This window comes from Oncorhynchus mykiss, chromosome 5, assembly GCF_057628025.1.
Source record: "Oncorhynchus mykiss isolate SJ-2025 chromosome 5, ASM5762802v1, whole genome shotgun sequence".
Lineage (NCBI taxonomy): Eukaryota > Metazoa > Chordata > Actinopteri > Salmoniformes > Salmonidae > Oncorhynchus > Oncorhynchus mykiss.
In genome coordinates, this window is record NC_143026.1 from 93,158,235 (window position 1) to 93,186,202 (window position 27,968).

Here is a 27,968-nt window from a genome sequence, read left to right on the forward strand (position 1 = left end):
GAGTTGAAAACTGAGGGGAACGAGGTAAACAATGATTTTGCCTAGAAGGGATACAGTTTATGTCAATATTTTACAGAATTGTCTTTTCGTAGCAGGTTAGGAGAATTTACGCAGCAGGTTATGAGAAATTAGATTAAGGTTAGGAATATGGTTAGAGTTAGCTAAAATACAATAACAAAAATACATTTTTGACGTCAGTGTGACATAATCTATATCCCAACTAGCCATGACCGTAAACAAGTGATCACGGGACGGACACGTTGGACAAATTCCTTTCTTCTCTGACTCTTCTCTTTCCTGTTTACTTTAGTTGTTCTTGGCTGGCAAGGCGGTCAGTTTGCCAAGTTTCGCTGATCTTCATACTATAAGTGGCAAAGAAAGCGCGTTGAAATTGCTTTCCTTGCACCCTAATCAACACCAACAGATCTGCGAAAATGTTCCGCCTAAAATGAGTCCGGCGGCTTCTTATTGGACGAAATAGTTGCCCCGCCCAAAACAAGAAATCCTATTGGATATTACAAGGCGATTTCGGCAGTATTGAATTCTCATTGGCCGTATGATATTTCACACTGCTGGACCGGCCAACAACAACAACAAGATAGGGTGAAGAACTGTCAGGATGGATGCAGGTAGGAAATATTTCTTAATTAAGGAAACAATGATTTAACACTTTTGTGTTTTAGAGTCACTCTGTACAAAGGCACGGCATATTTAGCTATTCCATAATGGATTCCAATTTGTACATCAGTTGAGGTTTACATCTATTTTGAATGTGAATCAAAATAGTCTTAGCTTGTCTGTTAGGCAGATACTGTTACTAGCTAAAATCAGCAGATGTCAGTTTGGTAGATTATATAAAACATTTTGCTGGTGAACTAGCTAGCTAACCTAGCAATCATTATACTTTTGACTGAAAACGACGAAACTAAGGTGAAATAAACCCCATGTTTAGCTGCGGCTATGTTCTGTCCTTGACATCAGTTTAACGTTAGCATAATTGGGTCCCTGACTCCCAAGACAAATCATCTTTTGCCGTATATACCCATGTAACATAACGTTATTGTCCAGTGTCACTAGCAAACCAACTAGCTACCTACCAACAACTGCTGAAAGGATGGTCACGTAGCTAGCAAGCCAAATCTGTATTTGCAATGTCATTCTCTGTCGCAATCCCATTTTTGGCTAGCTAGCCAGCAAGCTCAACTGTCAATCTGCATTGAGTATGTTTTGCAGTGCTTGGAAGCTAGCTATCTACTAGTCCCGTTACTGAAATAAATATACACTGAGTGTACAACATGCTCATTCTATGACATAGCCTGACAGGCGAAAGCTATGATCCCTTATTGATGTAACTTGTTAAATCCACTTCAATCAGTGTACATGAAGGGGAGGAGACATGTTAAGGAAGGATTTTTAACCCTTGAAACAATTGAGATTGTGTATGTGTGACATTCAGAGGGTGAATGGGCAAGACAAAAGATTTAAGAGCCTTCGAAATGGGTATGTTAGTACGTGCCAGGTTCACCGGTTTGTGTCAAGAACTGCAACGCTGCTGGGTTTTTCACGCTCAATAGTTTTCTGTGTATCAAGAATGGTCCACCCCCCAAAGAACATCCAGCCAATTTAACACAACTATGGGAAGCATTGGAGTCAACATGGACCAGCGTCCCTGTGGAATGCTTTCGACAACTTGTAGAGTCCATGTCCCGACAAATTGAGGCTGTTCTGAGGGCAAAAGGGAGTGGTGCAACTCAATATTAGGAATGTGTTCATTAATGATTCCTTGTTCAAGTGTGTGTGTGAGAGCCATGTAACAAGGTGTTCTGAATCAGATGCACTTTTATATTTCAGCTACTCTCACATACGACACCCTTGGCTTTGGAGAGTTTGACGATTTTCCAGAGACCTCAGAGCCAGTGTGGATCTTAGGGAAAGAATTCAATGCACTCACAGGTACTGAAGACATGGGATCATAAAACGGGTGTACTGTTGCCCCAGTATATGTGTGTTAGAGATGTCGACGATGGTGGCAGCAGACTGTATATAAAGACCTACTGTAAGCAGCAGACTGTATATAAAGACCTACTGTAAGCAGCAGACTGTATATAAAGGCCTACTGTAAGCAGCAGACTGTATATAAAGACCTACTGTAAGCAGCAGACTGTATATAAAGGCCTACTGTAAGCAGCAGACTGTATATAAAGGCCTACTGTAAGCAGCAGACTGTATATAAAGACCTACTGTAAGCAGCAGACTGTATATAAAGACTTACTGTAAGCAGCAGACTGTATATAAAGACCTACTGTAAGCAGCAGACTGTATATAAAGGCCTACTGTAAGCAGACTGTATACAAAGACCTACTATAAGCAGCAGACTGTATATAAAGGCCTACTGTAAGCAGACTGTATATAAAGACCTACTGTAAGCAGGAGACTCTATATAAAGGCCTACTGTAAGCAGACTGTATATAAAGACCTACTGTAAGCAGCAGACTGTATATAAAGACCTACTGTAAGCAGCAGACTGTATATAAAGACCTACTGTAAGCAGCAGACTGTATATAAAGACCTACTGTAAGCAGCAGACTGTATATAAAGACCTACTGTAAGCAGCAGACTGTATATAAAGACCTACTGTAAGCAGCAGACTGTATATAAAGACCTACTGTAAGCAGCAGACTGTATATAAAGACCTACTGTAAGCAGCAGACTGTATATAAAGACCTACTGTAAGCAGCAGACTGTATATAAAGACCTACTGTAAGCAGCAGACTGTATATAAAGACCTACTGTAAGCAGCAGACTGTATATAAAGACCTACTGTAAGCAGCAGAAGGCATGCTTCTTAGCTAACTCATTATCTTTGCTTATCCAGAAAAGGAAGACATTCTTTCACATGTCACTTCACGACTATGGTTCACCTACAGAAAAAACTTCCCGCCCATTGGTGAGTAGCCTAAACCTACTGTAGCAGGCCACATAATAAACCCTAGGACATTACTAATACGCCTACAGTACCATAGCACTTTGATTGTATATGCCAATAAGATTAGCCTATCAGGTGCAGATTGTTTCACTGTGTTCCAGGAGGGACAGGGCCTACGTCCGACACAGGCTGGGGCTGCATGCTGCGATGTGGACAGATGATCCTAGGCGAGGCCCTGGTCCGCAGGCATCTAGGCCGAGGTATGAATGACTGCTTTTCTAAATCCTGTGCCGTAATCTGTTCCCTGAAGCACGCAGCTCGTTTTATTGTGTGTACCCTTCAACATTTAACTTCTGTTATTCAGTAGTATCAAATGTACTTCACAAGTATCAAATGTACTTCACAAGTATCAAATGTACTTCACAAGTATCAAATGTACTTCACAAGTATCAAATGTACTTCACAAGTTATCAAATGTACTTCACAAGTTATCAAATGTACTTCACAAGTATCAAATGTACTTCACAAGTATCAAATGTACTTCACAAGTTATCAAATGTACTTCACAAGTATCAAATGTACTTCACAAGTATCAAATGTACTTCACAAGTATCAAATGTACTTCACAAGTATCAAATGTACTTCACAAGTTATCAAATGTACTTCACCAAATAATCTCCGGCGCAGTTGTGATACAAATCTCTTATTGCACTTGTACTATGTGTGTTCTGTACAAAAGGGTTTCAACCAGCCATTGATAATGGTGTGTTTGTTAAGCAGACTGGAGATGGGTGAGGAGCCAGTCTCAGAGAGAAGACTACATCGGTATCCTCAACGCCTTCCTTGACAAGAAAGACGGCTACTATTCTTTACATCAAATCGGTGAATACTGACTTGTAAATCTTGTAAAAAGACAGTCATACTTTATATTCAGAAAGGAATGGGTAGTATTTCTGACAACAATAGCATTATACTATATTTACTATGATGACATCAGTGGCATAACAACATCTGTCTTTATTAGGATAAGACATCTGTGTACTGCAGCCTATGATGACATCATTATTAGGATAAGACATCTGTGTACTGCAGCCTATGATGACATCTTTATTAGGATAAGACATCTGTGTACTGCAGCCTATGATGACATCATTATTAGGATAAGACATCTGTGTACTGCAGCCTATGATGACATCATTATTAGGATAAGACATCTGTGTACTGCAGCCTATGATGACATCTTTATTAGGATAAGACATCTGTGTACTGCAGCCTATGATGACATCTTTATTAGGATAAGACATCTGTGTACTGCAGCCTATGATGACATCTTTATTAGGATAAGACATCTGTGTACTGCAGCCTATGATGACATCTTTATTAGGATAAGACATCTGTGTACTGCAGCCTATGATGACATCTTTATTAGGATAAGACATCTGTGTACTGCAGCCTATGATGACATCATTATTAGGATAAGACATCTGTGTACTGCAGCCTATGATGACATCTTTATTAGGATAAGACATCTGTGTACTGCAGCCTATGATGACATCTTTATTAGGATAAGACATCTGTGTACTGCAGCCTATGATGACATCTTTATTAGGATAAGACATCTGTGTACTGCAGCCTATGATGACATCTTTATTAGGATAAGACATCTGTGTACTGCAGCCTATGATGACATCTTTATTAGGATAAGACATCTGTGTACTGCAGCCTATGATGACATCATTATTAGGATAAGACATCTGTGTACTGCAGCCTATGATGACATCTTTATTAGGATAAGACATCTGTGTACTGCAGCCTATGATGACATCTTTATTAGGATAAGACATCTGTGTACTGCAGCCTATGATGACATCTTTATTAGGATAAGACATCTGTGTACTGCAGCCTATGATGACATCTTTATTAGGATAAGACATCTGTGTACTGCAGCCTATGATGACATCTTTATTAGGATAAGACATCTGTGTACTGCAGCCTATGATGACATCATTATTAGGATAATACATCTGTGTACTGCAGCCTATGATGACATCTTTATTAGGATAAGACATCTGTGTACTGCAGCCTATGATGACATCTTTATTAGGATAAGACATCTGTGTACTGCAGCCTATGATGACATCATTATTAGGATAAGACATCTGTGTACTGCAGCCTATGATGACATCTTTATTAGGATAAGACATCTGTGTACTGCAGCCTATGATGACATCTTCATTAGGATAAGACATCTGTGTACTGCAGCCTATGATGACATCATTATTAGGATAAGACATCTGTGTACTGCAGCCTATGATGACATCATTATTAGGATAAGACATCTGTGTACTGCAGCCTATGATGACATCATTATTAGGATAAGACATCTGTGTACTGCAGCCTATGATGACATCATTATTAGGATAAGACATCTGTGTACTGCAGCCCAGATGACATCTTTATTAGGATAAGACATCTGTGTACTGCAGCCTATGATGACATCTTTATTAGGATAAGACATCTGTGTACTGCAGCCTATGATGACATCTTTATTAGGATAAGACATCTGTGTACTGCAGCCTATGATGACATCTTTATTAGGATAAGACATCTGTGTACTGCAGCCTATGATGACATCATTATTAGGATAAGACATCTGTGTACTGCAGCCTATGATGACATCATTATTAGGATAAGACATCTGTGTACTGCAGCCCAGATGACATCTTTATTAGGATAAGACATCTGTGTACTGCAGCCTATGATGACATCTTTATTAGGATAAGACATCTGTGTACTGCAGCCTATGATGACATCTTTATCAGGATAAGACATCTGTGTACTGCAGCCCAGATGACATCATTATTAGGATGTCACTAACATCAGTTGTCTGTGTACTGCAGCCCAGATGACATCATTATTAGGATGGCACTAACATCAGTTGTCTGTGTACTGCAGCCCAGATGGCATCGTTATTAGGATGGCACTAACATCAGTTGTCTGTGTACTGCAGCCCAGATGGGAGTCGGGGAGGGGAAGTCTATAGGCCAGTGGTATGGACCGAACACAGTGGCACAGGTACTGAAGTAAGTACAGTCTCCAGTCTAGATAATGACCGACTCTGTGGTACAGATGATGACTGCACCTAGCCTGGTCCCAGATCTCTGTGTGTGCTCTTGCCAATATCCATTGCTGTCATTGTAAAGCCAGACATTGGCATTTTAGCACAAACAGACTGGCACTCAGGCTATGGCTGCACAGTGTGTGATACAGATGATGACTGCTACACTGTGTTGAATATCACCCGTCTTGCCCCTCAGGAAACTAGCTGTGTTTGACTCGTGGAGTCGCCTGGCTGTACACGTTGCTATGGACAACACTGTGGTGATCGAAGAGATCAGTGAGTAGTGAACACAGTCATGGTACTACAGGATTAACACAGGGCCTCGTCAATCTATAGAACATACATGGTTATAGAGGAAGGGGCCATCAACTGTTAGGTCTACTCATACATGGTTAAAGAGGAAGGGGCCATCAACTGTTAGTCCTACTCATACATGGTTAAAGAGGAGGGGGGGCCATCAACTGTTAGTCCTACTCATACATGGTTAAAGAGGAGGGGCTATCAACTGTTAGTCCTAGTCATACATGGTTAAAGAGGAGGGGCCATCAACTGTTAGTCCTAGTCATACATGGTTAAAGAGGAGGGGCCATCAACTGTTAGTCCTAGTCATACATGGTTAAAGAGGGGCCATCAACTGTTAGTCCTACTCATACATGGTTAGAGGATGGGGGCCATCAACTGTTAGTCCTACTCATACATGGTTAGAGGATGGGGGCCATCAACTGTTAGTCCTACTCATAAATGGTTAAAGAGGAAGGGGCCATCAACTGTTAGTCCTACTCATGTTAGCATTCATCCAGTTCTGTATTGCGTGTAGTCCAGAATACCCAAGCCAAGGGCTTTTATGGACCAATCTCTGCCATAATAGTAGATGGGAACAGGCTATTGAGATGAGTGAGCTAGAATCTAATTCAAGCTGACCTCCTGTCCTGTTCCCCAGAGTGGTTGTGTATGTATAGACGTGTACAGGCACTTCGGAAAGTATTCCGTTCTCTCAGGCACTTTTTCTCCGTTTTGTTTTACATTACAGCCTTATTCTAAAATTTAATGAATATATTTTTTTCCCTCATCAATCAACACACAATACCCCATAATGATAAAGCGAAAACAGGTTTTTAGAAATTTTAGCAAATGTATATTTAAAAAATGGTGACCAACAACCCCTGATGGTCACTCTGACAGAGCGCCTGAGTTCCTCTGTGGAGATGGTTGTCCTTTTGGAAGGTTCTCCCATCTCTGCAGCACTCCACCAATCAGGCCTTTGTGGTAGAGTGGCCAGACGGAAGCCACTCCTCAGTAAAAGGCACATGACAGCCCGCTTGGAGTTTGACAAAAAGGCACCTAAAGGACTCTGACCATGAGAAACAAGATTCTCTGGTCTGATGAAACCAAGATTGAACTTTTTGGCCTGAATGCCAAGCGTCACGTCTGGAGGAAACCTGGCTCCATCCCTACGGTGAAGCATGGTGGTGGCAGCATCATGCTATGAGGATGTTTTTCAGCGACAGGGACTGGGAGACTAGTCAGGATTGAGGCAAAGATGAACAGAGCAAAGTACAGAAAGATCCTTGATGAAAACCTGCTATAAAGCGCTCAGAACCTCAGACTGGGGCGAAGGTTCAAGTTCCAACAGGACAACGACCCTAAGCGCACAGCCAAGACAATGCAGAAGTGGCTTTGGGACAAGTTTCTGAATGTCCTTGAGTGGCTCAGCCAGCGCCCGGACCCCGATCTAACATCTCTGGAGACCTGAAAATAGCTGTGCAGCGACACTCCCCATCCAACCTGACAGAGCTTGAGAGGATCTGCAGAGAAGAATGAGAGAAACTCCCCAAATACAGGTGTGCCAAGCTTGTAGCATCATACCCAAGAACACTCAAGCAGGAATCGCTGCCAAAGGTGCTTCAACAAAGTACTGTGGAAAGGGTCTGAATACTTATGAAAATTTATTTTAAATAAATTAGCCGGGGGAAGAAAAAAAACGGTGTTTTTGCTTTTTCATTGAGGTATTGTGTAGATTGATGAGGGAACAAATATATTAAATCCTTTTTTAGAATAAGGCTGTAATGTAACAAAATGTGGAAAAAGTCAAGGGGTCTGAATACTTTCCCGAAGGCACTGTTTGAAACGTTGCTGTTCTCCCCAGAGCGGTTGTGTATGCCCTGGCTGGACTATGGTGGAGCAGCGTGTGTGGATCTCCAGGGGGGTATGTCAGAGCGTAACGGCTGCCTGGAGGGGGCCTGCGCCCTCGCTGAGGAAGAGACCGCTCTCTGGAACCCCCTGCTCCTCCTCATTCCTCTCAGGCTGGGCCTAAGCGATATCAACGAGGCCTACATCGAGACCCTGAAGGTGGGCCAGAGAGAAATAGCTTGGTGCCAGATCTGTTTGTTTGTGCTGTCTTACCAACTCCTACGGTTGTTGTCGTGCCATGAGAGTTGGCTATATAACAAACTTATCTGGGGCCAGGCTAATAATCACCAACAAAACTAAAGTGTAATGATCTTTTTTACGTGTATACAGCCAGGTCCAATTCTGTCCCCTCTTTCTGTGTCTCTTGTTCACAGCAGTGCTTCCAGCTGCCCCAGTCCCTGGGTGTCATCGGAGGGAAACCCAACAGTGCCCATTACTTCATAGGCTATGTTGGTATGTCCTGTACACTAACATTACTTCATAGGCTATGTCCTGTACACTAACATTACTTCATAGGCTATGTTGGTATGTCCTGTACACTAACATTACTTCATAGGCTATGTTGGTATGTCCTGTACACTAACATTACTTCATAGGCTATGTCCTGTACACTAACATTACTTCATAGGCTATGTCCTGTACACTAACATTACTTCATAGGCTATGTTGGTATGTCCTGTACACTAACATTACTTCATAGGCTCTGTCCTGTACACTAACATTACTTCATAGGCTATGTTGGTATGTCCTGTACACTAACATTACTTCGTAGGCTATGTCCTGTACACTAACATTACTTCATAGGCTACAGTGCCTTGCGAAAGTATTCGGCCCCCTTGAACTTTGCGACCTTTTGCCACATTTCAGGCTTCAAACATAAAGATATAAAACTGTACTTTTTTTGTGAAGAATCAACAACAAGTGGGACACAATCATGAAGTGGAACGACATTTATTGGATATTTCAAACTTTTTTAACAAATCAAAAACTGAAAAATTGGGCGTGCAAAATTTTGAAGCCTGAAATGTGGCAAAAGGTCGCAAAGTTCAAGGGGGCCGAATACTTTCGCAAGGCACTGTATGTCCTGTACACTAACATTACTTCATAGGCTATGTTGGTATGTTCTGTACACTATCCAGTCTATGGTCTCTAGTTATTTATATCCAGTCTATGGTCTCCTCTAGTTATTTATATCCAGTCTATGGTCTCCTCTAGTTATTTATATCCAGTCTATGGGCTCCTCTAGTTATTTATATCCAGTCTATGGTCTCCTCTAGTTATTTATATCCAGTCTATGGTCTCCTCTAGTTATTTATATCCAGTCTATGGTCTCTAGTTATTTATATCCAGTCTATGGTCTCCTCTAGTTATTTATATCCAGTCTATGGTCTCCTCTAGTTATTTATATCCAGTCTATGGTCTCTAGTTATTTATATCCAGTCTATGGTCTCTAGTTATTTATATCCAGTCTATGGTCTCCTCTAGTTATTTATATCCAGTCTATGGTCTCTAGTTATTTATATCCAGTCTATGGTCTCTAGTTATTTATATCCAGTCTATAGTCTCCTCTAGTTATTTATATCCAGTCTATGGTCTCCTCTAGTTATTTATATCCAGTCTATGGTCTCCTCTAGGTATTTATATCCAGTCTATAGTCTCCTCTAGTTATTTATATCCAGTCTATGGTCTCCTCTAGTTATTTATATCCAGTCTATGGTCTCCTCTAGTTATTTATATCCAGTCTATGGTCTCTAGTTATTTATATCCAGTCTATGGTCTCTAGTTATTTATATCCAGTCTATAGTCTCCTCTAGTTATTTATATCCAGTCTATGGTCTCCTCTAGTTATTTATATCCAGTCTATGGTCTCCTCTAGGTATTTATATCCAGTCTATAGTCTCCTCTAGTTATTTATATCCAGTCTATGGTCTCCTCTAGTTATTTATATCCAGTCTATGGTCTCCTCTAGGTATTTATATCCAGTCTATGGTCTCCTCTAGTTATTTATATCCAGTCTATGGTCTCCTCTAGTTATTTATATCCAGTCTATGGTCTCCTCTAGTTATTTATATCCAGTCTATGGTCTCTAGTTATTTATATCCAGTCTATGGTCTCCTCTAGTTATTTATATCCAGTCTATAGTCTCCTCTAGTTATTTATATCCAGTCTATGGTCTCTAGTTATTTATATCCAGTCTATGGTCTCTTCTAGTTATTTATATCCAGTCTATAGTCTCCTCTAGTTATTTATATCCAGTCTATAGTCTCCTCTAGTTATTTATATCCAGTCTATGGTCTCTAGTTATTTATATCCAGTCTATGGTCTCCTCTAGTTATTTATATCCAGTCTATGGTCTCTAGTTATTTATATCCAGTCTATGGTCTCCTCTAGTTATTTATATCCAGTCTATAGTCTCCTCTAGTTATTTATATCCAGTCTATAGTCTCCTCTAGTTAAAATAGATACTTCCTGCTTTGCACTATTGCGACCCTCTGCTCACTAGGAGCTAAAAGTCGAGCTTCAATGACTCTGTTGAATGGTCTCGTTCTGCTAAGTAGAGCTTGTTGTCCTGCATCTGGCCCCCCCAGGAGAAGAGCTGATCTACCTGGACCCCCACACCACCCAGCCTGCGGTAGAGCCCTGTGAGGACAGCCAGGTCCCAGATGACACTTACCACTGTCAGCACCCGCCGTGCCGCATGCACATCTGTGAAATAGACCCCTCCATCGCAGTGGTAAGAGAACCAGAGACTTAGGGCTATGAGGTCAAAGGTAGAGCAATACTTCAGCTTGCTTACACTTTTCCCAAGCAGCAGGTATATCTTAAAGATAGCATTTTGCTAAATATTGCTTTGCTGAGCACTATTTGAAGTGAATCGACTCAACGTTGCCTCTCTACGTTGTGGTTAGGCGTGATTTCAGTTCTAGACATTAGTGTTTTGTTTTGCTGACCACTATTTGAAGTGAATTGACTCAACGTTGCCTCGCTACGTTGTGGTTAGGCGTGATTTCAGTTCTAGACATTAGTGTTTTGTTTTGCTGACCACTATTTGAAGTGAATTGACTCAACGTTGCCTCTCTACGTTGTGATTTCAGTTCTAGACATTAGTGTTTTGTTTTGCTGACCACTATTTGAAGTGAATTGACTCAACGTTGCCTCGCTACGTTGTGGTTAGGCGTGATTTCAGTTCTAGACATTAGTGTTTTGTTTTGCTGACCACTATTTGAAGTGAATCGACTCAACGTTGCCTCTCTATGTTGTGATTTCAGTTCTAGACATTAGTGTTTTGTTTTGCTGACCACTATTTGAAGTGAATCGACTCAACGTTGCCTCTCTATGTTGTGATTTCAGTTCTAGACATTAGTGTTTTGTTTTGCTGACCACTATTTGAAGTGAATCGACTCAACGTTGCCTCTACGTTGTGATTTCAGTTCTAGACATTAGTGTTTTGTTTTGCTGACCACTATTTGAAGTGAATCGACTCAACGTTGCCTCTCTACGTTGTGATTTCAGTTCTAGACATTTAGTGTTTTGTTTTGTTGACCACTATTTGAAGTGAATCGACAACTTTGCCTTTCTATGTTGTGATTTCAGTTCTAGACATTAGTGTTTTGTTTTGTTGACCACTATTTGAAGTGAATCGACTCAACGTTGCCTCTCTACGTTGTGATTTCAGTTCTAGACATTAGTGTTTTGTTTTGTTGACCACTATTTGAAGTGAATTGACTCAACGTTGCCTCGCTACGTTGTGGTTAGGCGTGATTTCAGTTCTAGACATTAGTGTTTTGTTTTGCTGACCACTATTTGAAGTGAATCGACTCAACGTTGCCTCTCTACGTTGTGATTTCAGTTCTAGACATTTAGTGTTTTGTTTTGCTGACCACTATTTGAAGTGAATCGACTCAACGTTGCCTCTCTACGTTGTGATTTCAGTTCTAGACATTTAGTGTTTTGTTTTGCTGACCACTATTTGAAGTGAATCGACTCAACGTTGCCTCTCTACGTTGTGATTTCAGTTCTAGACATTTAGTGTTTTGTTTTGCTGACCACTATTTGAAGTGAATCGACTCAACGTTGCCTCTCTACGTTGTGATTTCAGTTCTAGACATTTAGTGTTTTGTTTTGCTGACCACTATTTGAAGTGAATCGACTCAACGTTGCCTCTCTACGTTGTGATTTCAGTTCTAGACATTAGTGTTTTGTTTTGTTGACCACTATTTGAAGTGAATTGACTCAACGTTGCCTCTACGTTGTGATTTCAGTTCTAGACATTAGTGTTTTGTTTTGCTGACCACTATTTGAAGTGAATCGACTCAACGTTGCCTCTCTACGTTGTGATTTCAGTTCTAGACATTAGTGTTTTGTTTTGCTGACCACTATTTGAAGTGAATCGACTCAACGTTGCCTCTCTACGTTGTGATTTCAGTTCTAGACATTAGTGTTTTGTTTTGCTGACCACTATTTGAAGTGAATCGACTCAACGTTGCCTCTCTACGTTGTGATTTCAGTTCTAGACATTAGTGTTTTGTTTTGCTGACCACTATTTGAAGTGAATCGACTCAACGTTGCCTCTCTACGTTGTGATTTCAGTTCTAGACATTAGTGTTTTGTTTTGCTGACCACTATTTGAAGTGAATTGACAACTTTGCCTCTCTACGTTGTGATTTCAGTTCTAGACATTAGTGTTTTGTTTTGTTGACCACTATTTGAAGTGAATCGACTCAACGTTGCCTCTCTACGTTGTGATTTCAGTTCTAGACATTAGTGTTTTGTTTTGTTGACCACTATTTGAAGTGAATCGACTCAACGTTGCCTCTCTACGTTGTGATTTCAGTTCTAGACATTAGTGTTTTATTTTGCTGAGCACTATTTGAAGTGAATCGACTCAACGTTGCCTCTCTACGTTGTGGTTAGGCGTGATTTCAGTTCTAGACATTAGTGTTTTGTTTTGCTGACCACTATTTGAAGTGAATTGACTCAACGTTGCCTCGCTACGTTGTGGTTAGGCGTGATTTCAGTTCTAGACATTAGTGTTTTGTTTTGCTGACCACTATTTGAAGTGAATTGACTCAACGTTGCCTCTCTACGTTGTGATTTCAGTTCTAGACATTAGTGTTTTGTTTTGCTGACCACTATTTGAAGTGAATTGACTCAACGTTGCCTCGCTACGTTGTGGTTAGGCGTGATTTCAGTTCTAGACATTAGTGTTTTGTTTTGCTGACCACTATTTGAAGTGAATCGACTCAACGTTGCCTCTCTATGTTGTGATTTCAGTTCTAGACATTAGTGTTTTGTTTTGCTGACCACTATTTGAAGTGAATCGACTCAACGTTGCCTCTCTATGTTGTGATTTCAGTTCTAGACATTAGTGTTTTGTTTTGCTGACCACTATTTGAAGTGAATCGACTCAACGTTGCCTCTACGTTGTGATTTCAGTTCTAGACATTAGTGTTTTGTTTTGCTGACCACTATTTGAAGTGAATCGACTCAACGTTGCCTCTCTACGTTGTGATTTCAGTTCTAGACATTTAGTGTTTTGTTTTGTTGACCACTATTTGAAGTGAATCGACAACTTTGCCTTTCTATGTTGTGATTTCAGTTCTAGACATTAGTGTTTTGTTTTGTTGACCACTATTTGAAGTGAATCGACTCAACGTTGCCTCTCTACGTTGTGATTTCAGTTCTAGACATTAGTGTTTTGTTTTGTTGACCACTATTTGAAGTGAATTGACTCAACGTTGCCTCGCTACGTTGTGGTTAGGCGTGATTTCAGTTCTAGACATTAGTGTTTTGTTTTGCTGACCACTATTTGAAGTGAATCGACTCAACGTTGCCTCTACGTTGTGATTTCAGTTCTAGACATTTAGTGTTTTGTTTTGCTGACCACTATTTGAAGTGAATCGACTCAACGTTGCCTCTCTACGTTGTGATTTCAGTTCTAGACATTTAGTGTTTTGTTTTGCTGACCACTATTTGAAGTGAATCGACTCAACGTTGCCTCTCTACGTTGTGATTTCAGTTCTAGACATTTAGTGTTTTGTTTTGCTGACCACTATTTGAAGTGAATCGACTCAACGTTGCCTCTCTACGTTGTGATTTCAGTTCTAGACATTTAGTGTTTTGTTTTGCTGACCACTATTTGAAGTGAATCGACTCAACGTTGCCTCTCTACGTTGTGATTTCAGTTCTAGACATTAGTGTTTTGTTTTGTTGACCACTATTTGAAGTGAATCGACTCAACGTTGCCTCTCTACGTTGTGATTTCAGTTCTAGACATTAGTGTTTTGTTTTGCTGACCACTATTTGAAGTGAATCGACTCAACGTTGCCTCTCTACGTTGTGATTTCAGTTCTAGACATTAGTGTTTTGTTTTGCTGACCACTATTTGAAGTGAATCGACTCAACGTTGCCTCTCTACGTTGTGATTTCAGTTCTAGACATTAGTGTTTTGTTTTGCTGACCACTATTTGAAGTGAATCGACTCAACGTTGCCTCTCTACGTTGTGATTTCAGTTCTGGACATTAGTGTTTTGTTTTGCTGACCACTATTTGAAGTGAATCGACTCAACGTTGCCTCGCTACGTTGTGATTTCAGTTCTAGACATTAGTGTTTTGTTTTGCTGACCACTATTTGAAGTGAATCGACTCAACGTTGCCTCTCTACGTTGTGATTTCAGTTCTAGACATTAGTGTTTTGTTTTGCTGACCACTATTTGAAGTGAATCGACTCAACGTTGCCTCTCTACGTTGTGATTTCAGTTCTAGACATTAGTGTTTTGTTTTGCTGACCACTATTTGAAGTGAATCGACTCAACGTTGCCTCTCTACGTTGTGATTTCAGTTCTAGACATTAGTGTTTTGTTTTGCTGACCACTATTTGAAGTGAATCGACTCAACGTTGCCTCGCTACGTTGTGATTTCAGTTCTAGACATTAGTGTTTCGTTTTGTTGACCACTATTTGAAGTGAATCGACTCAACGTTGCCTCTCTACGTTGTGATTTCAGTTCTAGATATTTAGTGTTTCGTTTTGCTGACCACTATTTGAAGTGAATTGACAACTTTGCCTCTCTACGTTGTGATTTCAGTTCTAGACATTAGTGTTTTGTTTTGTTGACCACTATTTGAAGTGAATCGACTCAACGTTGCCTCTCTACGTTGTGATTTCAGTTCTAGACATTAGTGTTTTGTTTTGTTGACCACTATTTGAAGTGAATCGACTCAACGTTGCCTCTCTACGTTGTGATTTCAGTTCTAGACATTAGTGTTTTGTTTGGTTGACCACTATTTGAAGTGAATTGACTCAACGTTGCCTCGCTACGTTGTGGTTAGGCGTGATTTCAGTTCTAGACATTAGTGTTTTGTTTTGCTGACCACTATTTGAAGTGAATCGACTCAACGTTGCCTCTCTACGTTGTGATTTCAGTTCTAGACATTAGTGTTTTGTTTTGCTGACCACTATTTGAAGTGAATCGACTCAACGTTGCCTCTCTACGTTGTGATTTCAGTTCTAGACATTATTGTTTTGTTTTGCTGACCACTATTTGAAGTGAATCGACTCAACGTTGCCTCTCTACGTTGTGATTTCAGTTCTAGACATTTAGTGTTTCGTTTTGTTGACCACTATTTGAAGTGAATCGACTCAACGTTGCCTCTCTACGTTGTGATTTCAGTTCTAGACATTTAGTGTTTCGTTTTGCTGACCACTATTTGAAGTGAATTGACAACTTTGCCTCTCTACGTTGTGATTTCAGTTCTAGACATTAGTGTTTTGTTTTGTTGACCACTATTTGAAGTGAATCGACTCAACGTTGCCTCTCTACGTTGTGATTTCAGTTCTAGACATTAGTGTTTTGTTTTGTTGACCACTATTTGAAGTGAATCGACTCAACGTTGCCTCTCTACGTTGTGATTTCAGTTCTAGACATTAGTGTTTTGTTTTGTTGACCACTATTTGAAGTGAATTGACTCAACGTTGCCTCGCTACGTTGTGGTTAGGCGTGATTTCAGTTCTAGACATTAGTGTTTTGTTTTGCTGACCACTATTTGAAGTGAATCGACTCAACGTTGCCTCTCTACGTTGTGATTTCAGTTCTAGACATTTAGTGTTTTGTTTTGTTGACCACTATTTGAAGTGAATCGACTCAACGTTGCCTCTCTACGTTGTGATTTCAGTTCTAGACATTAGTGTTTTGTTTTGTTGACCACTATTTGAAGTGAATCGACTCAACGTTGCCTCTCTACGTTGTGATTTCAGTTCTAGACATTAGTGTTTTGTTTTGTTGACCACTATTTGAAGTGAATTGACTCAACGTTGCCTTGCTACGTTGTGGTTAGGCGTGATTTCAGTTCTAGACATTAGTGTTTTGTTTTGCTGACCACTATTTGAAGTGAATCGACTCAACGTTGCCTCTCTACGTTGTGATTTCAGTTCTAGACATTAGTGTTTTGTTTTGCTGACCACTATTTGAAGTGAATCGACTCAACGTTGCCTCTCTACGTTGTGATTTCAGTTCTAGACATTAGTGTTTTGTTTTGCTGACCACTATTTGAAGTGAATCGACTCAACGTTGCCTCTCTACGTTGTGATTTCAGTTCTAGACATTAGTGTTTTGTTTTGCTGACCACTATTTGAAGTGAATCGACTCAACGTTGCCTCTCTACGTTGTGATTTCAGTTCTAGACATTAGTGTTTTGTTTTGCTGACCACTATTTGAAGTGAATCGACTCAACGTTGCCTCTCTACGTTGTGATTTCAGTTCTAGACATTAGTGTTTTGTTTTGTTGACCACTATTTGAAGTGAATCGACTCAACGTTGCCTCTCTACGTTGTGATTTCAGTTCTAGACATTTAGTGTTTTGTTTTGCTGACCACTATTTGAAGTGAATCGACTCAACGTTGCCTCTCTACGTTGTGATTTCAGTTCTAGACATTAGTGTTTTGTTTTGTTGACCACTATTTGAAGTGAATCGACTCAACGTTGCCTCTACGTTGTGATTTCAGTTCTAGACATTAGTGTTTTGTTTTGTTGACCACTATTTGAAGTGAATCGACTCAACGTTGCCTCTCTACGTTGTGATTTCAGTTCTAGACATTAGTGTTTTGTTTTGCTGACCACTATTTGAAGTGAATTGACTCAACATTGCCTCTCTACGTTGTGATTTCAGTTCTAGACATTAGTGTTTTGTTTTGTTGACCACTATTTGAAGTGAATCGACTCAACGTTGCCTCTCTACGTTGTGATTTCAGTTCTAGACATTAGTGTTTTGTTTTGTTGACCACTATTTGAAGTGAATCGACTCAACGTTGCCTCTCTACGTTGTGATTTCAGTTCTAGACATTAGTGTTTTGTTTTGCTGACCACTATTTGAAGTGAATCGACTCAACGTTGCCTCGCTACGTTGTGGTTAGGCGTGATTTCAGTTCTAGACATTTAGTGTTTTGTTTTGTTGACACAGTAAATCAGATGTTTGTCCTGAACCCACAGGGTTTCTTCTGCAGAACGGAGGACGACTTTGACGACTGGTGTATGCGCTTCCGAAAGGTACTGTACGATGTTTCGTCAAAGGGATACAAATATAGGAGGTTTTCAATTCACCTCGGCACTAAACCTCTTTTCAGAACCGTTAGGGGTGTCAGTTGTCCCCGCTGAAAAAAAAAAAAAGAGTTATTTTTAACCTGAAATGGGTCAACCTGGTTAAATTACTGTTACTTCATCGGGGCAGTGGTTTTGTTGTGGTTCAGTGAGTCAGGTCCTGCGAGCATCGACTCCTCGCAATTCTCCCAGGGTGAACTAATCATTATTTTTCTGCCCTGTCTGTTTTCAGTTGTCCCACACTAGAGCAGGCCTGCCCATGTTTGAACTGATAGACTGTCAGCCATCTCACTTCGCCTGTTCTGTAGATGTACTCAACCTCAACCCTGGTAAACATCAAGACACTTGACCTACATTCTCTTGACCTGTACGGGGGGGAGGGGGGGGGTCAAGGAAGGGATATTGTGATTTAGTTCTCTTTACAGATTGAGGCTGGGATTCAGTCAGAGGTGCGTTGTCAACAAGCGCCTTTTTAAAGGCAATTATCCCTGCAGACCTTTAAATGCCAAGCGCTGTGTGCTCATCTACAACACGCCTTTGATCGAATCCTCGCCTAAATCTGGGTAGGACAATGAAGTGATTTAATGTGTTGTCTGAGGTGATTAATCTCTCTTTACAGACGTTGCGATACTGTTGATCAATCCATTATTTCTCCCCCTCCTAGATTTCTCAGACTCTGATAGGTTGGAGCGGTTCTTTGATTCCGAGGATGAAGAGTTTGAAATTCTGTCCCTGTGATCGATCGAATACAGCCATATGTCCCGGCAGAACCCCAACGATTCTTCTCTGTATCAGAAGGGGAGCCATAGGGGACAGGAGATAACAACAACATCACCTAGCCAGCCTGGCAACGATGGCGTAGTGATGTGTCAACACAGTTGTCTTCTGAACAGCCACTGACTGCCCTGTGTCCAATGAGGAGACTCCTTGCTAGGAGGTGGTGATACAAGGGTAGTGGGAGCTTTCAGGACATCTTCACATGTCTCCATGAAGTCTTAACACTTAAAAAGGAAATATTTAGTGATATGGTGCCTTGACCCCGCCCCCTCCCCATAAAAAGCTGAGTTTCCATAACACAGTTGACTAGTGTTTAATCCATAACGGTTTACTACTACTATACTTATTGCTTAGGTCACTGATATCTGAAGTCTCTGTATTAACGGATGAACACCGACATTTGGTTGAGTGAAATTCGCAGATCCAAATAGATTATCTTGTTCATTCAGAGTAACGTTGTCACGTTAAATCTCTCTGTACAAAACACTGGCTCATTGATTTTCCTCAATTCACGAAGATGAATGATGAACAGACCATTTGAAATGTTAATAAGGACAAAATAATAAAGCTTGGACATTTATTTAATTTACTTGTTTGTGTTTTTTTTGTTGTTGTTGTGAAATAATGATTTGAAAGAGTTGACTATACCCACTTAAATATCGTAACATACAGTTTGCAGTTTCATATTCAAGTCTTTTAGCCCCTCTGACGTCTCCTTGTGTACTAGGCACTGTTAGGAGGAATCTAACAGAGGATAAATTGGGTCTCCTCGTCCAGGCTCCTTCCACAGCTCCCCGATTGGCTCATTCTCTGCTGCCTTGATGGCATCAACACTTCGGTTCTTAATGTCAGCGTGCACATCTTCAATGTTCCTGGCTGCATCAATCACCTAGGAGATGACAACAATATCTTGGGTGAATTTCCCATTGGAAGACCACAATGTAACATCATGTTTGGACAAACCAATGGCCAAATCTCCACATTCTACCAGTGTGCACTTGCACACTCCCATTAATAGGGGCGGCAGGGTAGCCTAGTGGTTAGAGCGTTGGGACTAGTAACCGGAAGGTTGCAAGGTCAAACCCCTGAGCTGACAAAGTACAAATCTGTCGTTCTGCCGCTGAACAAGGCAGTTAACCCACTGTTCCCAGGCCGTCATTGAAAATAAGAATTTGTTCTTAACTGACTTGCCTAGTTAAATAAAGGTTAAAAAAGATAAACATTTTAAAAAATGATGGGGAGTGTGAAAGTGCAAACATAGGAAGTGTGGAGAATCAGGACACAGCTTCTTATACCTGCCACTTGACAGAGGGGTCCTTCATCAGAAGTTCAAACTTCTGCTGAACGGCCTTCTGGAAGACGGTGGTCTCATATCTCTCTGTCCCAAACTGACCCCGCTGGGCGGCCTCAGACGGGCTGAGCTGCAGGAACAACACAAGGTCTGGCTTGGGCAGCCCCATGTCAGGATTCATACACCAGTCCAGACTGAAACCCTGCTCGGCAGACAAACATGAACTTGCTCGTTATGGCATAGGAACTACTGGCCATTCAGAGTGAATGGATAGGTAGTTAGTGAAGGTATCCTGTTTTCCTATAGATTTTTCAGATTCAGACAAATGTTCTAAGTCCACAACAATGGTTAAACTGTCAGGAGACTATTTTTCAGGTCTGGGATAAATTTAAAAAATTATATATTTTTGGAGAGTGTAGTTGCCCTTTAATTCAATTGAGCAAAACAAAATGTCCTCCCCATTGACACAGCTCAGCATTAAATCGTTTTGTCAGGTAAGCTAACATTAAAGTCAACATTTAATTGTGAAAGTTTGTTTGTTAAAGCCTTTATTCATCCAAACAGTGAATGATGACCGGATTGAGCATCGCAAACTAACCACGACTAAGAAACAAACTTTTTCAATACCTGAACCAATAGGTTCACCATTGCAGGCCTAGGTCCAATAGGTTCACCACTGCAGGCCTAGGTCCAATAGGTTCACCACTGCAGGCCTAGGTCCAATAGGTTCACCACTGCAGGCCTAGGTCCAATAGGTTCTCCACTGAAGGCCTAGGTCCAATAGGTCCACCACTGAAGGCCTAGGTCCAATAGGTTCACCACTGCAGGCCTAGGTTCAATAGGTTCACCACTGCAGGCCTAGGTTCAATAGGTTCACCACTGCAGGCCTAGGTCCAATAGGTTCACCACTGCAGGCCTAGGTCCAATAGGTTCACCACTGCAGGCCTAGGTCCAATAGGTTCACCACTGCAGGCCTAGGTCCAATAGGTTCTCCACTGCAGGCCTAGGTCCAATAGGTTTTCCACTGCAGGCCTAGGTCCAATAGGTTCTCCACTGCAGGCCTAGGTCCAATAGGTTCACCACTGCAGGCCTAGGTCCAATAGGTTCACCACTGCAGGCCTAGGTCCACCACTGCAGGCCTAGGTCCAATAGGTTCACCACTGCACAAACAGGTCTATAATAGATATAACGACTGTTACAACCTCCCCCGTCTTCCCCAACAGCGAGTCAAGCAAATTCAGCCAAAGTGTGAGGCTATATTTCAATGAAAGTAAAAGAAAGTAGAAACCCCCAGGCGTCAATAGGCCATAAGATATATTTCAAGAAAGGAGAGCATATATTTGGCCTGGTGAAGCGCTTCTATGTGCCGACTGATTGGAAGCTGATTATGAGTTTGATTTACACCGCTGGTCTTGGGAAGAGAGTCCTCACGGTCCGAGACCAAGTCAAGACAGAGTACAAATGTATTCCAAACTGAGACAAGACCGACACACTCAATGTGTGGACTGGAGTACGACAACACTGCAAGAGGGGGTACTTCAGGCAGAGCAAAATGCGATTGGGGTAACCACAGACAGTACATACGGAACAGGTTTTGGCGCTGGTGAGAGGTGTGTGTAATGTTCTAATTAACTCACAGGCTTGGTGCTGGTGTGTGTAATGTCTTAATGAACTCACAGGCTTGGCTCTGGTGAGAGGTGTGTGTAATGTCTTAATGAACTCACAGGCTTGGTGCTGGTGTGTGTAATGTCTTAATGAACTCACAGGCTTGGCTCTGGTGAGAGGTGTGTGTAATGTCTTAATGAACTCACAGGCTTGGTGCTGGTGTGTGTAATGTCTTAATGAACTCACACAGGCTTGGCTCTGGTGAGAGGTGTGTGTAATGTCTTAATGAACTCACAGGCTTGGCTCTGGTGAGAGGTGTGTGTAATGTCTTAATGAACTCACAGGCTTGGCTCTGGTGAGAGGTGTGTGTAATGTCTTAATGAACTCACAGGCTTGGTGCTGGTGTGTGTAATGTCTTAATGAACTCACACAGGCTTGGCTCTGGTGAGAGGTGTGTGTAATGTCTTAATGAACTCACAGGCTTGGCTCTGGTGAGAGGTGTGTGTAATGTTTTAATGAACTCACAGGCTTGGCGCTGGTGAGAGGTGTGTGTAATGTTTTAATGAACTCACAGGCTTGGCGCTGGTGTGTGTAATGTTTTAATGAACTCACAGGCTTGGCGCTGGTGAGAGGTGTGTGTAATGTTTTAATGAACTCACAGGCTTGGCTCTGGTGAGAGGTGTGTGTAATGTTTTAATGAACTCACAGGCTTGGCGCTGGTGAGAGGTGTGTGTAATGTTTTAATGAACTCACAGGCTTGGCGCTGGTGAAGGCCACTCCAGAGAAGGCGTATCTATCCACCACCAGATTGATGCCCTGCTCCAACTTCTCCTTCATCAGAGGCCTGGAGGGAAAAGGACCCAGACATACAATCACAGCTAATAACACATCATTTCCTACTCCTTAAGACAGTATGGCAGCTCAACCACATCTAATAACACACCATCTAAATGTTTTTGCCATTTTAACCCTTGGACAGGCCACCTATGCATTTTTTTCCCCCAGTTCTCCTAAATCCAAATCCTAGATTTGGCCTTGTGTTTTCAGTTATTGTCTTGCTAAAAAGTGAATTAATCTCCCAGTGTCTAGTAGAAAGCAGATTGAAACAGTTTTTTTCTCTAGGGTTTTGCCTGTGTTTAGCTCCATTCCATTGATTTTTTTTTTATCCTGAAAAACTCCCCAGTCCTTAATGATTACAAGCACACTCATAACATGATGCAGCCACCACTATGCTTGAAAATATAGAGAGCGGTACTCAGTAATGTGATGTATTGGATTTGCCCCAAACATAACACTTTGTATTCAGGACTCACAGTCTTTGCAGTATTACTTGAGCGCCCTGTTGCAAACAGGATGCATGTTTTGGAATATTTTCATTCTGTACAGGCTTCCTTCTTTTAAATCTGTCAATTAGGTTTGTATTGTGGAGTAACTACAATGTTGAGCCATCTTCAGTTCTCCCATCACAGCCATTAAAACTCTGATTTCATGGTGAAATCCCTGAGCGGTAAACTGAGTTAGTCAGGACGCCTGTATCTTTGCACACAGAGTCCATGCAACAATTTTTACTCCTGAAATTATTTAGGCTTGCCATAAAAGGGATTAAATACATTTCATTTTTAATTAAAAAAATCATAAAAAGTGTTAATCCACTTTAAATTCAGGCTGTAACACAACATCACGTGGGAAAAAGCCAAGGGGTTTGAATCATTTCTGTAGGCACTGTATATATATATATATATATATATATATATATTTTTTTTTTAAATAATATAACCTCTTATAAACCAAAAATGACCAAGATAAAATACAAGTCAGTTTGGTGGAAACAACTGGTGGGAAAAGGTGCACATTTTCTTGATAAAGATTTTTTTATTTTGCATGAAAATGTGTCGCCAATTGTATACTAACCTAGCTACTCAGAAAGACTTGAACATTCCAAAAAACAATGAATTAAAGAGTACATTGTTAGTACATTAATAGTATTATGTTGACTGAAAAGAACACAGCATTAGCCATAGCAGAATGCAGGAAATTGGAATTAAAAATGGCAAAATGATTTCTTAGCTCAATGGCAGAATGCAGGAAATTGGAATTAAAATGGCAGAATGCAGGAAATTGGAATTAAAATGGCAGAATGCAGGAAATTGGAATTAAAATGGCAGAATGTACAGAGCCTTCGGAAAGTATTTAGACCTTTTGACATTTTCAACATTTTGTTACGTTACAGCCTTATTCTAAAAATGGATTTAAAAAAGAAATACATCTACACACAATACCCCCATGACAAAGCAAAAACAGGTTTAGAAAATTTAGCTAATTTACTAAGTAGTTAACCCACTGTTCCTAGGCCATCATTGAAAATAAGAATTTGTTCTTAACTGACTTGCCTGGTTAAATAAAGGTAAAATAAATTAGACATATTTTATATTAGTATTCAGACCCTTGAGGGACTTGAAATTGAACTCAGGTGCATCCTGTTTCCATCGATCATCCTTGAAATGTTCCTACAACTTGGAGTCTATCTGTGGTAAATTCAATTGATTGGACATGATTTAGAAAGACACACACCTGTCTATATAAGGTCCCACAGTTGACAGTGCATGTCAGAGCAAAAACCAAGCCATGGGGTCAAAGGAATTGTCCGTAGAGCTCCAAGACAGGATTGTGTCGAGGCACAGATCTGGGGAAGGGTAGCAAAAGGTGTCTGCAGCATTGAAGGTCCCCAAGAACTCAGCGGCCTCCATCATGCTTAGATGGAAGAAGTTTGGAACCACCAAGACTCTTCCTAGAGCTGGCTGCCCGGGCCAAATTGAACAATCGGGGGAGAAGGGCCTTGGTCAGGGAGGTGAGCAAGAAACAGATGGTCAGTCTGAAAGAGAACCTTACAGAAGGACAACCATCTCTGCAGCACTCCACCAATCAGGCCATTATGGTAGAGTGGCCAGACAGAAACCACTCCTCAGTAAAAGGCACGACAGCCCGCTTGGAGTTTGCCAAAAGGCACCTAAAAACAGAGCAAAGTACAGAGAGCTCCTTGATGAAAACCTGCCCCAGAGCGCTCAGGACCTCAGACTGGGGTGAAGGTTCACCTTCCAACAGGACAACAACCTGACAGAGCTTGAGGGGATCTGCAGAAAATAATGGGAGAAACTCCCCAAATACACATGTGCCAAGCTTGTAGGGCCCTACCCAAGAAGAATCAAGGTTGTAATCGCTGCCAAAGGTGCTTCAACAAAGTACTGAGTAAATACTTATGTAAATGTCATGCAGGTAGCCTAGTGGTTAGAGTGTTGGACTGGATCGAATCCCCGAGCAGATTATGTAAAAATCTGCCCCTGAACAAGGCAGTTAACCCACTGTTCCCCGGGCGCCGTAGATGCCGATTTAAGGCAGCCCCCTCCGCACCTCTCTGATTCAGAGGGGTTGGGTTAAATGAGGATTATTTTTTATTTAACTAGGCAAGTCAGTTAAGAACAAATTCTTATTTTCAATGACGGCCTATCAAAAGGCCTCCTGCGGGGACGGGGGCTGGGATTAAAAATAACAAATATATATAAATATAGGACCAAACACACATCACGACGAGACAACACAACACTACATAAAGAGAGACCTAAGACAACAACATAAGGCAGCTGCTACACATGACAACACAGCATGGTAGCAACACAGCATGGTAGCAACACAGCATGGTAGCAGCACAACATGGTAGCAGCACAACATGGTAGCAACACAACATGGTACAAACATTATTGGGCACAGACAACAGCACAAAGGGCAAGAAGGTAGAGACAACAATACATCACACAAAGCAGCCACAACTGTCAGTAAGAGTCCATGATTGAGGCTTTGAATGAAGAGATTGAGATAAAACTGTCCAGTTTGAGTGTTTGTTGCAGCTCGTTCCAGTCACTAGCTGCAGCGAACTGAAAAGACGAACGATCCCGGGATGTGTGCGCTTTGGGGACCTTTAACAGAATGTGACTGGCAGAATGGGTGTTGTATGTGGAGAATGAGGGCTGCAGTAGATATCTCAGATAGGGGGGAGAGAGTCCTAAGAGGGTTTTCTAAATAAGCATCAACCAGTGGGTCTTGTGACGGGTATACAGAGATGACCGTTTACAGAGGAGTATAGAGTGCAGTGATGTGTCCTATAAGGAGCGTTGGTGGCAAATCTAATGGCCGAATGGTAACAAACATCTAGCTGCTCGAGAGCACCCTTACCTGCCAATCTAGTAATGTCTCCGTAATCTAGCATGGGTAGGACGGTCATCTGAATCAGGGTTAGTTTGGCAGCTGGGGTGAAAGAAGAGTGATTACAATAGAGGAAACCAAGTCTAGATAGAGGACTCATCTCTGTAATTTAACATGGGTAGGATGGTCATCTGAATCAGGGTTAGTTTGGCAGCTGGGGTGAAAGAAGAGTGATTACAATAGAGGAAACCAAGTCTAGATTTAACTTTAGCCTGCAGCTTTGACGTGTGGAAGACCCATTTCAGTTGAAGGCATTCAGTTGAAGGCATTCAGTTGAAGGCATTCAGTTGAAGGCATTTCAGTTGAAGGCATTCAGTTGAAGGCATTCAGTTGAAGGCATTTCAGTTGAAGGCATTCAGTTGAAGGCATTTCAGTTGAAGGCATTCAGTTGAAGGCATTCAGTTGAAGGCATTCAGTTGAAGCCATTTCAGTTGAAGGCATTTCAGTTGAAGGCATTCAGTTGAATCCATTTCAGTTGAAGGCATTCAGTTGAAGCCATTTCAGTTGAAGCCATTTCAGTTGAAGGCATTCAGTTGTACAATTGGTATCCCCCCTCTTTCCTTATTTCCGTTTTTTAAATACAAATTCTAAAAAGCTGTTTTTGCTTTGTCATTATGGGGTATTGTGATGTCATTATGGGGTATTGTGATGTCATTATGGGGTATTGTGATGTCATTATGGGGTATTGTGTGTATATTGATGAGGAAAATTAACAATTTAATTAATTTTAGAATAAGGCTGTAACAAAATGTTGAAATAGTCAAGGGGTTTGAATACTTTCCAAATGCACTATATATACACACAGTACCAGTCAAAAGTTAGGACACGCCTACTCATTCATTTATTTTTCAACAGGACAATGACCCAACCCACCACCAGGTTGTGTAAGGGCTATTTGACCAAGAAGGAGAGTGATGGAGTGCTGCATCAGGTGATCTGGCCGCCACAATCACCCGACCTCAAACCAATTGAGATGGTTTGGGATGAGTTGGATCACACAGTGAAGGAAAAGCAGCCAACAAGTGCTCAGCATATGTGGGAACTACTTGAAGACTGTTGGAAAAGCATTCTAGGTGAAGCTGGTTGAGAGAATGCCAAGAGTGTGTAAAGCTGTCATCAAGGCAAAGGGTGGCTACTTTGACAAATCCAAAATATATTTGATTTGTTTAACATTCTTTTGGTTACTATATGATTCCATATGTGTTATTTCATAGTTTTGATGTCTTCACTATTATTCTACAATGTAGAAAATAGTAAAAAAAAATAAAGAAAAACCCTTGAATGAGTCAAGGTGTCCAAACTTTTGGCAGGCTCAAATATGCAAGCATGTATCTTATTTAATGATCAATGCCTCTGTATATTAGAGTATTACACGAGTTCCCATCGGTTGGCAGAGAACAGCAGGTGCACTGTATGGTCCTCCAGGTTGCTTTTGTTCTCCAGATAGGAGTTGATCAGCTGGCCGATCTTTGTAGTTCTTTCTGTACAAACAAGAGTAATACAGGAAGAGAAAGTAGTCAAAGACGAATTAATTTTGCACCGCCATGTGGACCAAACTCCACCCAGCCGGGGGAACCGGGCAAGGCAAAATTAGTTTGTATAATCCCATATATTTTGGTCTAGGTAAATTTGCAATCAAAGCGGATTGAAACAACACAATTATGAGAAAAATACATTTCATTTTGATGAATTAGCAGCCACGGATAATAAAGTTAATTTACCCGGAAATTTCATCATCTCAGTTTGCCGCCCGCTATCCTGCAGTGCTTGGACAAGCTTGTTACATTGTGTTGTTTTTCCTGCCTTGTCCACTCCTTCTAGCACAATGAGAGCCCCTCTTCTGCAAGTCATTATGAATAGCGATTATGAACAACGGAACTCACAAAAACTAAAATTACAGGCGCGTTGACCAGCAACAGGAATTGAGAAGCTCACCCGCGTAGACTATGGAACGCCGTTAGGGTCTTAAAGCACGTGGTCAAAACGCAAACTTTTTAATGCTACTCTGTAAAGTCAGTAAACTCAGAAAAACAGAAACGTATTTTTTTCAGGACCCTGTCTTTCAAATATAATTCGTAAAAATCCAAATAACTTCACAGATCTTGATTGTAAAGAGTTTAAACACTGTTTTCCATGCATGTTCAATGAACCATAAACAATTAATGAACAATCACCTGTGGAACGTCATTAAGACACTAACAGCTTAC

General features: G+C 41.1%; 2 protein-coding genes across 4 annotated transcripts; one reads left to right on the forward strand and one right to left on the reverse strand.

The window, feature by feature from the left end:
- atg4b (autophagy related 4B, cysteine peptidase) lies at nucleotides 1–19,193 on the forward strand. Of its 2 annotated transcripts, XM_036978919.2 has the most exons (13): nucleotides 1–629; nucleotides 1,852–1,953; nucleotides 2,876–2,947; nucleotides 3,088–3,186; nucleotides 3,707–3,808; nucleotides 5,937–6,009; nucleotides 6,244–6,323; nucleotides 8,194–8,396; nucleotides 8,612–8,690; nucleotides 10,826–10,971; nucleotides 17,724–17,780; nucleotides 18,064–18,160; nucleotides 18,496–19,193. In XM_036978919.2, the coding sequence occupies exons 1-13, from the start codon at nucleotides 620–622 to the stop codon at nucleotides 18,567–18,569; spliced, it is 1,194 nt and encodes a 397-aa protein (XP_036834814.1). In that variant the 5' UTR covers nucleotides 1–619; the 3' UTR covers nucleotides 18,570–19,193. The 2 variants fall into 2 exon arrangements, with proteins under 2 accessions (XP_036834814.1, XP_036834813.1); XM_036978918.1 differs by lacking the exon at nucleotides 1–629 and having other exon boundaries at nucleotides 1,818–1,953.
- Nucleotides 19,172–27,761, reverse strand: dtymk (deoxythymidylate kinase (thymidylate kinase)). Of its 2 annotated transcripts, none has more exons than XM_021604832.3 (5): nucleotides 27,483–27,761; nucleotides 27,134–27,242; nucleotides 22,258–22,348; nucleotides 19,904–20,101; nucleotides 19,172–19,497 (listed from the first exon to the last, which is right to left on the reverse strand). In XM_021604832.3, the coding sequence occupies exons 1-5, from the start codon at nucleotides 27,610–27,612 to the stop codon at nucleotides 19,342–19,344; spliced, it is 684 nt and encodes a 227-aa protein (XP_021460507.1). In that variant the 5' UTR covers nucleotides 27,613–27,761; the 3' UTR covers nucleotides 19,172–19,341. The 2 variants fall into 2 exon arrangements, with proteins under 2 accessions (XP_021460507.1, XP_090092557.1); XM_090236431.1 differs by having other exon boundaries at nucleotides 25,732–27,242; nucleotides 27,483–27,722.
- Between the last annotated feature and the right edge of the window lie 207 nt (nucleotides 27,762–27,968).

Coding starts and splice junctions, on each gene's coding strand:
- atg4b (XM_036978918.1), top strand. CDS start 1,833: ATGCACTTTTATATTTCAGCTACTCTCACATACGACACCCTTGGCTTT. Junction 1,954..2,875: donor AGAATTCAATGCACTCACAG/GTACTGAAGACA, acceptor TTGCTTATCCAG/AAAAGGAAGACATTCTTTCA. Junction 6,010..6,243: donor ACAGTGGCACAGGTACTGAA/GTAAGTACAGTC, acceptor CTTGCCCCTCAG/GAAACTAGCTGTGTTTGACT.
- dtymk (XM_021604832.3), bottom strand. CDS start 27,612: ATGACTTGCAGAAGAGGGGCTCTCATTGTGCTAGAAGGAGTGGACAAG. Junction 22,349..27,133: donor GCCAACCGATGGGAACTCGT/GTAATACTCTAA, acceptor TTTTCCCTCCAG/GCCTCTGATGAAGGAGAAGT. Junction 19,498..19,903: donor ACCCCTCTGTCAAGTGGCAG/GTATAAGAAGCT, acceptor GTCATCTCCTAG/GTGATTGATGCAGCCAGGAA.